Here is a 14,167-nt window from a genome sequence, read left to right as displayed (position 1 = left end):
TTGTATACAGAAATAAAACTAAAGAAGTGGAGGTGGAACAAGGTAAGGACTATTCTGCTTTCAGGGTTGGGTATAATCTCTCATGTTAGTGAGTACTGTCTCTTTTGTCTGTTGACCCTAAACTTGTCCCTTTCTAGTTCCGTTTTCTGTCTGCTCTCTATTCGTTCTTTCCTCCAAGACTTAATAACCATTCAATTTAAAAATCAACTTTATTCAGCTGGCCTTGTGGTGGTGGTTCTCATCACATTTTAATCTCCATCTTTCTCTCATTTTGAAGATTTCAGTTACAAAAATAAATCTGCTCTATTTGTGCAAGCTTTTAAAATTCTAGAAACTGACCTAAACTGGCAGGATTTTCACAGGACTACTAACTTCTTTCCCCATTTAAGAAGAAACCCTGCCATCTGCCCATTTTCGGTTCCCTACTCCAAAGTCAGAAAAGCCTAGAATTTTTCAAAGAGAAATTGGTCACAATTTCTAAGTGTAAAAGCATTTCTTCTAGGTTCCTACACCATTTCTATATCCCTAAGTAAGACAGGACAGATTAAACACTGAAACCCTGGATCATCTACACAACCTAATTGTTAGCTCACATTTTGGCTCTATTTTGGATCACTGAATAGCTCCGTTAAAGACAAAGTTTGGACAGTATGATTTAGCACTACTGAAAGGATTGTGGATGAGACAACACTGGGTATGCCTGTGTTTAGTCTCATAACACCATCCAAGCAAATTTTGAACCCCTAAAATCCCAAATGCCCTCACATCACGTCGAAGAGATGCAACCATTTCCTACATTTTGTATTATAAAATCACTATCTGATGTGCTGCAATACAAACCTCATATTGTTTAATACACTGAATTTTAAAGTCTCCACCAGGAAAAAAAAGAAAAGAAAAAAAAATTGTATAGATGTATATTTGGACCAAAATAGCACATATGCTATACAGTGTGGATATAACCCGTCTACCCTCGTGAAAGGTAGCCTCAGGAAGGGTAAATAAGAGTAATGATTTGTTTTGTGATTCAGCATTGCAACTTGGCTCTCTTAAATTTATCAGTTCAGACACAGTCATAGGCAGAAACTTCTAAACCATTTTCATGAAGCTTTCAAATACTAGAGGCACTAAATCTGAAGCAGGCCATTTGAAGTATTTAAATCCAAGCATTTAGTTTCTAACGGAATAAAACAGGGGTTTATAATATCAGGTATCCTTAGTAACAGAAGTGATATCAATACTGGGCATGTATTTTTTAATATATATTTACATATACACACACACACATATTAATATACATATATACATGAATATAAGTATACATAAATACACCTATTTCCTCACTCCTGCTCCTCAATATATATATACACACACTCAACTCATACATGATCAGGGTAGATTTAAAATTGTATACATAGTCTGTGGATCCCTTCGGCTATTAACAATTTTCTAACCACTCTTAATATTGTAATATTATAATGGCATTTAAAAAAAAAATCTAGTTTGCTGTGAACTTAAGATGTAGAAACTACCAAATAGCTAAATAACATCATAAACTGTAATTTATCTCCTCAACATTGACCATTCCCATAAAAAGCTGCAAGTATTCAGCTGAATTAATTATACATCTCCCTGAAGTATGAACTTGTATTTTTCTTTTTAAAAAGTGAGGAGAATGATCAAAAAAGCTTATGGCACTTACTCTTATCATAGTACTTACAAATAAAGTTGGCTTAGGTGTAAACACGTTTTCTTCTTCATGTTCTGGCAGCAGTTTTACTGAAGGGTTTGATCTGTTTTTTGCATTCGCACTTTTTACATCAATATCAGGCGAAGGTAAATTTTGTTCATGGTGTTTACCATGTAGACTAATTAGAATCTGTTTCATTGTGGCTAGTTCCTATAAAACCACAAAAGAACAATGTTAAGTTATTCAGTAAAATTACATTTGAACCTATTAAATATTTATTTGTTAATAATAAATTTATATTCACCAAACTAAATGTGTAAGTGGATCAGTAAATCCAACAAGCATGAACATATACTTGCCATAATTAATAGGACTACTAATTGGACACTAGTAAAAGTAAGAAAATAAAAGAGGCACGCAGGATTTATACAACTCAAATTTTGTATTGCTTAAAGGCTGTAAAAGCAAACATTTACTGTGTAATAAGGAACCCACTATCTCTTTTAACTTAAGCTTCCATTTAATTTAAAAGAATTCTTTTGAATTTGTTTTGTCAGGCCAAGGGAGTTTACAAATCTAATTTGAATGCCTGTGACAAATTGTACTTTTGAGCGCTAGGTCTTACACAGAAGTCTTATAAATACATTACTAGAACTATATATGTGTCTTTATATCCAGAGCAGAAAAGAAAAATCAATGAAAAAACTTAAGAGGACCTATAGCAAAAATGAGATCAGAGTGGAAAAGAAATTTTGTGAAAAATGAAAGTTCCAACATGGGAAAAGAAAAACAAAAGCATATAGAAATGAAGACTTTTTTGGATGTTCTAATAATTTGCTTTGTAAACAATTTGGATTAATTAAAAAAGTAACCTTTTCTTAGAACTTAGCTGAACAAAAGAGATTATTCAACACGTATAGTAGAATGAGAAAGGAAAAAACATATTTTGTGACTTTAACTGAACATCATCTTTTGTCATCTTGCATCACCCAGTGCCTAACGTTCTCTCCCCCCACATGTAATGGGTGTAATTACTATAAAATAAGTCACAGAATTTAAAGCATTATTTATTATTATTATTTATGGTACTATTATTATTTAGAGCATTCATTATTGCAGAACTAGAACAGCAAGGTCAGTAGAAAAGCCTTTCAAAGTAAATTTTAAGACAATTTTACATTTTTTTAACTATTAATGTTTTTGTTTGCTTGCTTTTTACAAATGCTGTTGTCTTCAATAAGCAATACTGTTAATGTATTAGCATTCTATATAATTAACATTCTATCTTATGTCTCAACCAGAACAAGGTAACTCATATTTATAGCTGAATGACAAGCATTTGTTATATCTTACCTATTTCTTAATACTTGCCAGAAAATTACATTGATGCACATTCTATTTTCATTGCATTATTAGTAACGAGTTAAAAAACCCCTCAGCCTTTTAAAACATTCCTGCCATATACCTTCTCTCTGTCCACTGCTGCCTTTAATACAAGATACAAAGTCAAGAGAGTCATGTTGTTGCCTCTAAATTGTCCCACACTAACTCAGTTATATGAATGGATGTTACACTCCACAGACCAGCTTTATCGAGTGTACAAATTGTTCTTGTATCTCAGTCATTTAATATTAACTATTTGCATAATTCAGCCATGTGTGGTGGCATGTCGAAACAGCATGACTGCAGAGCAGCTGTTTAAAAGGACTGCATAGTTGATGCCAACATGTTTTTCAAAGTTGTAAACTCTGCAAAGATGTTGCCAAAGCGACACATAGACAGAATTTCTTGATGAAAATAACTCAAGCAAGTATACAGCAAATAAATACACCATCACAGGAGATTAAATTGTACATAAACAATGGTTTGACATTAACAAGTGCTGTTCCTATACTTGAACTGCGTTATTCTGTGGACCAAATAGTTGCACGTTTCAACAAGGCAAAACCCAAAAACTGTCATGCAGATTTATTTCAGAAACGGAGTCGAAACCTGTATGTGTAGGGTCAAATTCTCTTGTGTCAAGATCCACTCGGCAGTCTAAGGTCTTCTCTACTTCACAGAATCTGTCCTGTACTTGACAGCCCTGTCTGTTTTCAGACTTGAAATAGGCTCTGGAGAGTCAGCTCTCACATGAGCTTCCCCTGTAACAGGAGAATTCTCTAATGTGAAGCTATGGGAAGGAATGACAGGGAGTGGGGATGACAAATTAGCCCACAACAAATAAATTATTTTGGCATCACAGCCAAATTTATCACGTGAATTTAGCTAAAGTTGCCTTAATATTTGTTCTAAAATCCTTCCACATTTAGCGAGAAAGACCTTAACAAACTTGGCAAAATAGCACAGGAAAGACTGAATCCAATAGAATCATTGGTATGTGTACTGCTAAACAAGAAAAGAAAATGGGACCAACACATTTGCAAGAGATTTGCTGTTTTCAACCAAGGAAATACTGAAAACAAAGTTCTGTCTTGAACTGCAATAATTTTACCCGTCTCTTTAAATTTCTCTGCGCCTAAACACAATCTTAATTCTTAGCTTGACTTTTAAATTCTAAACAAAGAGTCATTAGCTCTACCTGCTACTGTTAGCATGCTACCATGATTCAATAATATTTGCCGATCCTAAAAACTGGCAAGTTGGTCCAGAAAGCTAGCAAGGAAAAAGAAGCTCTAGAGATTGTGCTTAGCAGAAATATGTGAACTTATTCAAGTGTGAACAGGACCTTGAGAAAAAAGGGGAAAGTAGGTATAGGATTTCAAAATGGATGGGAAGAATCTTTTGTGTAGAAGGACATGTATTAGTTTCAGGATAAGTGTATTGGGTTGGCGTAGCAAGGTTTTGGTAGCGGGGGGGCTACAGGGGTGGCTTCTGTGAGAAGATACCAGAAGCTTCCCCTATGTCCGACAGAGCCAATGCCAGCGGGTTCCAAGACTGACCTGCTGCTGGCCAAGGCCGAGCCAGTCAGCGATGGTGGTAGCACCTCTGTGATAATGTATTTAAGAAAGGGAAAAAAGTTACTGCGCAGCAGCAATTGCAGCCAGAGAGAGGAGTGAGAAGATGTGAGAGAAACAACTCTGCAGACACCAAGGTCAGGGAAGAAGGAGGGGGAGGAGGTGCTCCAGGCGCCGGAGCAGAGATTCCCCTGCAGCCTGTGGTGGTGAAGACCATGGTGAGGCAGGCTGTCCCCCTGCAGCCCATGGAGGTCCACGGTGGAGCAGATATCCACCTGCAGCCCGTGGAGGACCCCATGCCGGAGCAGGTGGATACCCAAAGGAGGCTGTGACCCCGTGGAAGCCCATGCTGGAGCAGGCTCCTGGCAGGACCTGTGGACCTGTGCAGAGAGGAGCCCACGCTGGAGCAGGTTTCTGGCAGGACTTGTGACCCCGTGGGGAACCCCTGCTGGAGCAGTCTGTTCCAAAGGACTGCACCCTGTGGAAGGGACCCATGCTGGAGCAGTTTGTGAAGAACTAGCCTGTGGGAAGGACTCACGTTGGAGAAGCTCGTGGAGGACTGTCTCCTGTGGGAGGGACCCCACACTGCAGCAGGGGAAGAGTGTGAGGAGTCCTCCCCCTGAGGAGGAAGGAGCGGCAGAAACAATGTGTGATGAACTGACCACAACCCCCATTCCCCATCCCCCTGTGCCACTCGGGGGGAGGAGGTAGAGAAAAATAAGGAGTAAAGTTAAGTCCGGGAAGAAGGGAGTAGTGGGGGGAAGGTGTTTTAAGATTTAGCTTTTATTTTCTCATTACTCTACTCTGATTTGATTGGCAATAAATTAAATTAATTTTCCCCAAGTCCAGTCCGTTTTGCCCATGATGGTAATTGCTGAGTGATCTCCCTGTCCTTATCTCGACCCATGAGCCTTTTGTTATATTTCCTCTCCCCTGTCCAGCTGAGGAGGGGAGTGATAGAGCGGCTTTGGTGGGCATCTGGCATCCAGCCAGGGTCAACCCACCACAATAAGCTAAGTAAAGGAAGATGCGAAGAGAAATGGATGGTTAAAATTTTTATATATTTCTATTGTGTCAAGTCCACGGTCCTATGTCCAGGCAGAGCTGTGCATATTGTTTACTTATAGTACTCACTTCGGTTCCTCAGTGCACTGTAGAAACAGTGTTGCTAAAGCTCTGCATGTCCCAATTTCTCTGTGGAGGTACCTGGTCCTTGCTATGCTGGCTCCTAGATGTATAAGCAAGCCATGCTATGCAAGCTGTGTGTCACTGTGTTGAGGTTTTCGGGTCTGAGGGCTTTGGCTTTGGAGAGCCAGACAGCAATCGTTCTTGGGAGGACTATGAGTACTAACATCTCTGAGTAGATTCACCCAGCTCCTCTCTGCACTGGCTTTACAGCTTTGGTCTCGCTATCCCAAACTTTGGGAACACAAGCACCCACTCCCGGCTTACACAATATTTCGTGGGGATGTGGCAGGGCAGATAAATGGAAAACAATGCAGTTAGCAAGAAAAGGTGGGTTAAGACGAAACAAGGAAAAAATTCAAGTATGCAGCTGGCACAAAACCACTGTTTATGTATAATGAGTGTCACCCATACAAACAAGTATCAGGGCTATACTCTATTATTAAATATTTTGAAAGTCTGTCCACAGAAACCTGATGAATTTTTGTTAAGGATGCTAACCTGCTCTGCCTACCAGCACAAATGCCAAAAAAACAAAGTAATGAGCTGCGTGACACATTAAGTGGGATTTAACTCAAGCTTATAATACCTAAATTTATGTGTCTAAACTTAAGTATCTACACATGAGCTAGGAATCTAATTTTCCATTACAGACAGTGTAGCTTGGAAAGTGACTCAACTCATTCAGAAGTGGACAACTATTGGTGTGTCGGCTGAATCATGTTGTAATTGCCATATTGACTAGGCTGCTATTGACTATAAAGCAAAGTAAGATGCTTACCTCACTGCAGACACCTCCATTTAGATACCTAAATTTAGTTGTCATAAGCTGAATCCATTTCTCACCTCACTCTCCTTATCATTTACTTTTCTCAGCCTTCTACTTCACCCAAAACAACTTTCATCCTGAATAGCCAATTTGCAATCGTAATTCCCCTTGCACACATATTTGAAGTATCAAATTGCTGTGTTAAAAAGAACTGCATTTTTAGAACAGGCATTCACACCACAGATCATCTACTTGTGTAAGTTTTCCTAAACATATATAGGTTCATACTTTAGAACAATCTAACGTCCTGTATTCCACTTACTTATGCACATTAATTCACATTTTATGAAGATTACTTGAACTATAAAAGAATCATTGAAACTTTTGCATACATAACCAGAAAGTAGCTGGAATTCAAAATAAGTGATTAGAATGAATGGACTGAGAACAATGGGAGCGATATAGCTCCCATATAGGTGAGGTACGGTAACATGTATTGGATTGTAAATAGTATCAGAAGAACTTACTTGCTTATTTTCATTTATTTTTTGTACTGTGATGTCCAACAACCTTAGTTAAAAATCGGAAAAGCAATTTTGTGTGCTAATACACAAACAGAGAAGGAGATATTTAGGTACAGACAAAGGACAGGCACCAATCTTTTCCATGATGTTCATTAATTAAAATGTTTTCTGTTTGGGGATTTTTCCCTAATTCTACCTTGTTAATTTATTAGGCTGAATGCTATCAGTGCTGTTGTTGTGGAACTCTTACAGTCTGCAAAAACTCTGTATCATGTTAAAATCATCAAGCTTTAAAACAGTGTTAAAGGAACCAAAGCAAAGAAGTGTCAATTGTTTTTAAAAGGTAAAGTAAAAAAAGCAAAATAGTTGGATGCTATCTGCTGATATTACTCATATTTCAGAAGAATCTGAGATTCTTATGACAATGTTTGATCTTGAAGCAAGTAAAAATAAGTTATATTTTATTTAAAAATGTTTTTACCTGTTTATTATGGATAATTGCAATAGTACCTAGAAAAATGGAGACTGAAGATCAGTTTGGGAATATGAAGGATAAAATTTGATTCCTTCAACTAGCAATACAACTAGAAGATAGAGACAAGCAAATGGAAAAATAAGGCATGCAGCAATATAAAATGTAAATGTATTTTGAGTTATAGATATTATAAAGCGACCTCTATTAACATTGACTTTGTTGTCCTTGATACGTGCTCAAACATACATGTACCAGAAAAGCATCTTACATTTTCCTACTTCAGTACTACAACAAATTCAAAATCAGTGTAATATTAAATATTATAACAAAATGATAACTTACATAATCAAAACAAAATGAAAAAGAATTGCCTGATATGGAAAATAATTGAAGCGTAAAAAGGAATGCTGTTTTATCAAGTAAATAATTGATGAAGTATATGAAAAAATTGCCTACATTAAGCACAACAGATATTTATCAAGATAGTAATTCCATTTCTTTTCAGTGGATTGTCAACAAGTATAAAGATTTTTCTTCTTACTGTCTCTGTCATGTAACTATAATCAAAGCAAGAAAGAATCTTCTCTGTGCACTCAAAAGCTTGCAAAGGCACTTAACATTATATATGTGTGTCTATAATTATAATAAATATGTAAATTTATATAAGCAGTTAAAATGATATATATTTATATATCATACTGTGGAAGCAGATGCAAAATAACAGTCTCAAGGAAAAGCAACTGGCTTACAGGAATCAACTACATAGATGTCAGTTCTTACGTTCTTATGGCAGGGATGTCTTGCACCTTCAAATAATCTCCATACAATGATCTTAAAAAGAAACTTTACATAGATCAAACTGAACAGTTGGAAATGCTCAGTAGGAAGAGACATCTACCTTTCTGGCCTGAAGATAATTCATTCTGATGGTCAATTTAATGTTTTTTCATATCACTAAAATAATCACAAAAGAAGCCAATGGGTGTCAGGTCCATCTGGCTCCTTCCTCATGCAGTAAAGCCCATGGTTACTGCACTCGGATAAATATCCTCTAAAGCAAAAGTGACCCTAACAATAGCACGTACAGTTAACTGAACCTTTACCATGACAAACGGTATTCTACTTTTAGCTTTACGTATAGAATTTATGATTGCAAACTTCACCTTGGATTAGAACTCCATTTTGAAGCAGAGAACTTGTATTGTGGAAGCTGAACAAGAAATTTCTGTCCTAGAAAATTTATCAGGTTCTGGCAGAACCACTGAATTTTGATGACTGACAAGGGTTCCCAGAGAATAAAACAGCATAAATTCCCAGTAAAAGAATGGAAACACAGAAAAGGCACTAAACGCTATGATCTTTAAACAAGAAAACCAATTTCACTGACAAAACCAGAAAAATCAGCTGAAGGAGGGGTAAAAACAGAGGTTTGCCTCCCTCAAAGATGCTGATCAAAACTTAAGGTCTCTCAGAATTTGAGAGTCAAGCACTAAGATGATGATTTTAGATGTGTCGCCCCACCCCCAATCTGTAAGTCTTCTGTTATGTTAGAGTGAAGCGTGTATGTTCAGGACCTCCTTTGGAAAGCTTGTATTACTCACTTTAACTGCCATATGGTTCCCATGTGGTTAAACTATAACTCAAAATAAAAATATGTATCCAGTCTGGAGAAACTTGAGCAATTACAGCACTGCCTTTAGGTCCAAGAACAGTTGACTGTGCAGCCCCCCTTGCATAGAGGGGACCGGACAAAAAATTGCTTCACGAGAGACTTTGTGCGCTACACCTTCAGTCCAGAAACTGCACTCTTCTCAATGTGGGAGCCAAATAGTAGGTTTGAGTTTAGCAGTCTGGTGACTATTCTGGCTATATTAACTTCTAAAATAAAAACAACAATAAAAACAATAGCTATAATAAAACATGCAAGTGAGGGAAGACAGCCGTACTGGGATGAAAAACATGTTCGTGCTAAGTCAATGCAATCTGTCTTCACATGCACATACCCTCTCATTTAGGCAGCTATTGTAGTCTTCAAACAACAAGTCAGCACACGGGAAAGCAGAGTTCAGAAAATGAGGTTATGGGTATGTTAAAGAATACTGATTTGAGAAACCTAAACCAGCATTTAAGAATGCTATATTCATTTGGTAGTGTTTTGTAAAGAGCATATTTCAGAAATGATTTCTCAGTTTCTCAAGAATTAAAAGTTCATGTTCAATATACAAATGTTCTTGGGAGGATTCAGAGAAAAAAAAAAATTATACTTCCTATAACTCCTTCTTGAGAGAAAGTGATCTCAATCTGGAAAAGGGTAGGGCAGGGTGGTTCAGAAGGAACTGTCTTCACAGTTGTCTGTCTCAAGGTGTTGAGTAGGGTCAAGCTTGACGGGCATATAAGGTGATGGTAGAGAAAATACTAAGGATATTGTCCTCTATGAAGTCTGTGCATTTTCTTACTTGGATGCCTCTTAGATTCCTACTGTGATTTTCTGTGAAAGTAAAGATGTGTTAAAAATAAAGTTGTATCATTTAACAGCTGATACTAAGATGGAGGCGAATCTTTGTGAGAACTCTGGTTGCAGTTCAGCTTTGGAACATGTGACGGGATACTTGGTTGGACTTCCTCACATTGACCTTTAGATATCTTCAGTAATAACATTTAAACCTAGGCAAACTAGCTTGCCTGATTCCTCTGTATAGCTGTTGGTGAGAAATTCATAGGTTACAATTAATTTTTCTGGTTTTAGATGAGGATATGGTAAATCACACCATAATAGTGCCTGTTTTTCTTTTCTGACTACAAATCCCTAGACGATGTTCAGATGTAGACATCTACACCACAGATTTTTAAAATTAGGCAAGATCCATCTCTTCTACTTTGTCACTTGACTTGACAAACGACTTCTCAGATCACCTTTACACTGGTAGTGCTCTTTAATATCATTGGAGTTCACCAGTTAAAATGGAGGTAAACAGAGCCTTCTGTACAGATTGTTGGCATAGAACATCAAGTCACTGACATATTTCTGCAGAACAACAAACCAGAGGACTGAAATAGAACCTGCTTCCACCTTTCAACATATGCAATGACTTGCACGCAGCACTTTGAAGAAAAAGTTTGAATATGGTACTCTAACTTCGGAGTGCACTTAGAGAAAGGAGACATGTATGTGTCATTATCAAGGAATGAGACTCTCAAGCAAAAGTAGTACCTAGAATGTCTCCTCTTTAAAAGTACTGACAATTCACACAAAGAATTATTTTAGAACTGTTCTTCACAGGTTTTATTTCTGCCAAACAGCTAGAGACACACTGCAGAAGGGCTATAGCCTATAACCTGGAATACATTATTTGTCTCCCTTTTTTCACTGAAAGTGGAAAAAAGACCAACACTATTAGCACAGAATTAACAACACTGGACATTAATATTAATGATGACAAAGTGTGAAATAGTAGAAAGACACTACAGAAGCTCCATTTTGATGTGACAGCAAAATGAAGCAAATGGTAAGTCAGTCCATTCCACTATTTATGACTGCAGGTGGACAGGATGCAGTGGCACAAATGGTGCAAGTTCATCTTCAACAGTGGAACGCTCTGGGCTTGTGCCTATCAAGAGTAGAACCTACATGCATAACAGAGCTAAAAGAAGATTTTAACAACCACCTATGCAATTACAAGTCATGATTTAATCCCTCATGTAAGGCAGAGTGTATTTTACATAGTTGCATCCTCAATTGCAGCTGTACTGGAAATACGAGAAGTCAGCAAGAATTCTGGTGTGAGATTTGCACATATGGTCATCTTAGGCACATGGATACACATTGTAAAGCTGGAAACTGAAAGACAGTATGAAATGTCCTGATCAAACAAATGAACCTGATAACTGGGTGGTGGAAAGATGCCAGACCATATGCAGGATGTTGATAGCCTCTCTGCACTACACTTAATTCAGGAGTTCTCTATATCCCAGTGCATATAAAAACATAAATGAACTGACAGATCTGTGACTATATGGATCTACAAACTACTTCTAGGTTTATAAGGTGAATGCATTAGAACTGTGGCAACAATAAAATGGCCCAGTCATTGCAGTGAACAGCTTCTGTCTTTTTAGATACATAAAAATATATGCCTATTTCAGCTGTATCTTAAATTTGTTCTTAACAGTTAAATCTTTATAACTGCTTAAGAAAAATAGGAAATAATTTGTCTCATAATTCAGAACTTGCATGTCAAATTCTGAGAGTTTTTTTCACTTTTTGTATTGAAGATCAGAAATATATTTGCAATTACAACTAGGACTAAATCCCCAAATTTGTTTTAATCTGAGCCATTGTGACATTCATTTACTCAAATTCAAGTTTAATAAAAAGTATGCTTTCTTGAGTAAGTTCTACTTACAGGAAACATAGGCTAAAAATGCTAATTTGTCAAAACAGCCTTATTTGCATAAATTATTATGTAGGAGTTCCTGTATTTTCTGAGAGGGTAACATTTTAGTTTGATTCTCCCTGTCTTTGGTATTTCTTACAGAGTATTTAAATTAACTTTCCACTTGGTAATATTCAAATGCTACCATAAAGTGAACAAAAGTAAAATTTTTTTACACAGCTTGATAAGCAGCAGAATATGATGGAAATATTCATAGCCAATACAGGAAAAATGAATATAACAGAACATTGGTCAAATGTTCAGAAAATCTGAACAATTTCAGATTGTTCAACAGTCAATAATTTTTTGTTTAAATATTTATCACTTTAACTGATTCTGGCTCTCTCAAAAACATATAATTTAAAATACATGTGCCAATTCCATCCCATAATCCATAAATAAGTTGCATTTTGCCTATGAAACTTCCTATTTTTGAGAGCGAAAAATGTATTTATATTTGACTTACATAAAGTGACATTACTAAACCCTGTGTTATTATAATGGTTTCTAAGAGTCTAAAAAAAAAAAAATGCTGAGTAGAAATCACCATTTAGTACACAATTGTTTAGTGTATACCACTGTGAACAGAAAGATAATTCTTTAAAGAATATATATGAAAACTAGTAAGACATTGTGAATAATACAGCTCCAAGAAAAGAATGAATGTAGCCAGCTGTTAAGCCCTTCCTCTTCCTAAATTCAGTACTATTTGGAATTCAAGTTTTATTAAAGCTTGACAGCAACAAAACAGATAACAAAAATGAGAAATACTGCTTAGGAGCATACTTTTCCTTGTAAAAAGAGCCAGAAACTTCTCTACGCTCGTTTAGCAATGTAAATGTCACTTTGTTTCTCCAAGCTTTAAGCTGAGAATAGCTCCGGGGCTTACTTGTGATGCAGAAATGTCCCTGTAATCTACTTAGAAAACATGCAGAACATTAATAGAAACTAGAATCTTGGAACATAAACGTAGCATAAGAAAAATGATAATTACTCTGTGGCTTAACATTTAAAAAGAGAGCTAAGCATTGTACATCAGCATTTTTTTTTATATAAAACAAGTTGCAGCACATAGATGAGCAGGAAGCAATTCACTTTAGAAACACAAATAATTTTGACATTATCATGTACAATCTTTTACACAGAAAAGAGGGGAAGAGGCAGAGCTAGAGATTGTTTGAAGGCACCTGTTACCAATCACTTCTTTTCAGTCGTGTCTTCCCAACCCCTGCAGATACCCCTTCCTTCCCCTCTCCCCCAACAAAGCAGTTTTCTCCTTTTATCCACTAAGCTTCCATCCCTGATTAAACACGTACTGCCCTCCCCTTTATGACTCCAAAGCTTTTCATGAGCCTCTGAACTTCTCTCTACCTCTGTTTTTTGCAGATGGCAGCTGTTGCTACTCTCCAGGTTCCTAAATCCAACACATTGGCTTTCTGTCCTAGGTTACTTCTAGTCAATCTTCTTCAGCATAACTTAATTACAGCTAAGGATAGAAGGATAGTATTAGCCATACTTTAAAGTATGACTAATAATGAAATCCTGAAAACTCATCTGGAATCTTCAAGGTCACTGCTGAGATGGAATGAAACTGTGGGCGTAAAGAATTTAGCAGTGAGGGGCATTCCTCAAGGGGAATACAAACTAAGAAAGATAAACATGAGAATATAGGAGTAACTGCTCAAAGTAAGGTAAAGCACAGATACTTCAGGAGACATTGCTTCTCCTCAAAAGAGGAAAAGAATACAAGCACCTGTCTTTTCTTTCACTTTTGTGGGCCAGACAACAGGATAACTATTGAGAAGAAACAGGGTTTTGTGCAGGATACTGACATGAGATGAATATGTGCAAGCACAGAGACTACTAGATTCTCAGACACTGGAAACATTAAAATTTTGGAACAATGTCATGGAATTGCAAACGCTTCTGATAATTCACATGGCCATGGTTGAAGTCTAACGTTCATCAAGATTTATATAAATTCTCAGGAACTTTAGCCTGATCATTTATAGAAGCTCTCTGAAAAACTCTTAGAGCCATTAACAAACTATGCATATTCTAATAGGACTAATTAGTAGCTGTTCCTCCTGCTTGATCACGTGGACTCTCTCCAATCTTACACACACTTGGAAAA

At 36.8% G+C, this 14,167-nt stretch overlaps 1 protein-coding gene across 1 annotated transcript in view; it reads right to left on the bottom strand.

Annotated features, from left to right (window-relative positions):
- PIBF1 (progesterone immunomodulatory binding factor 1) overlaps positions 1-14,167 on the bottom strand; it is a 125,459-nt gene that overhangs the window by 1,384 nt on the left and 109,908 nt on the right. The window contains exon 16 of the mRNA XM_050897402.1: positions 1,721-1,900. Within this exon, the coding sequence (XP_050753359.1) occupies positions 1,721-1,900 (180 nt within the window). The remainder of the gene's footprint in view (positions 1-1,720; positions 1,901-14,167) is intronic.

The sequence above is a fragment of the Gymnogyps californianus genome, chromosome 1 (genome assembly GCF_018139145.2).
Source record: "Gymnogyps californianus isolate 813 chromosome 1, ASM1813914v2, whole genome shotgun sequence".
Taxonomy (NCBI): domain Eukaryota; kingdom Metazoa; phylum Chordata; class Aves; order Accipitriformes; family Cathartidae; genus Gymnogyps; species Gymnogyps californianus.
This window is presented reverse-complemented; position numbering and strand designations above follow the sequence as displayed.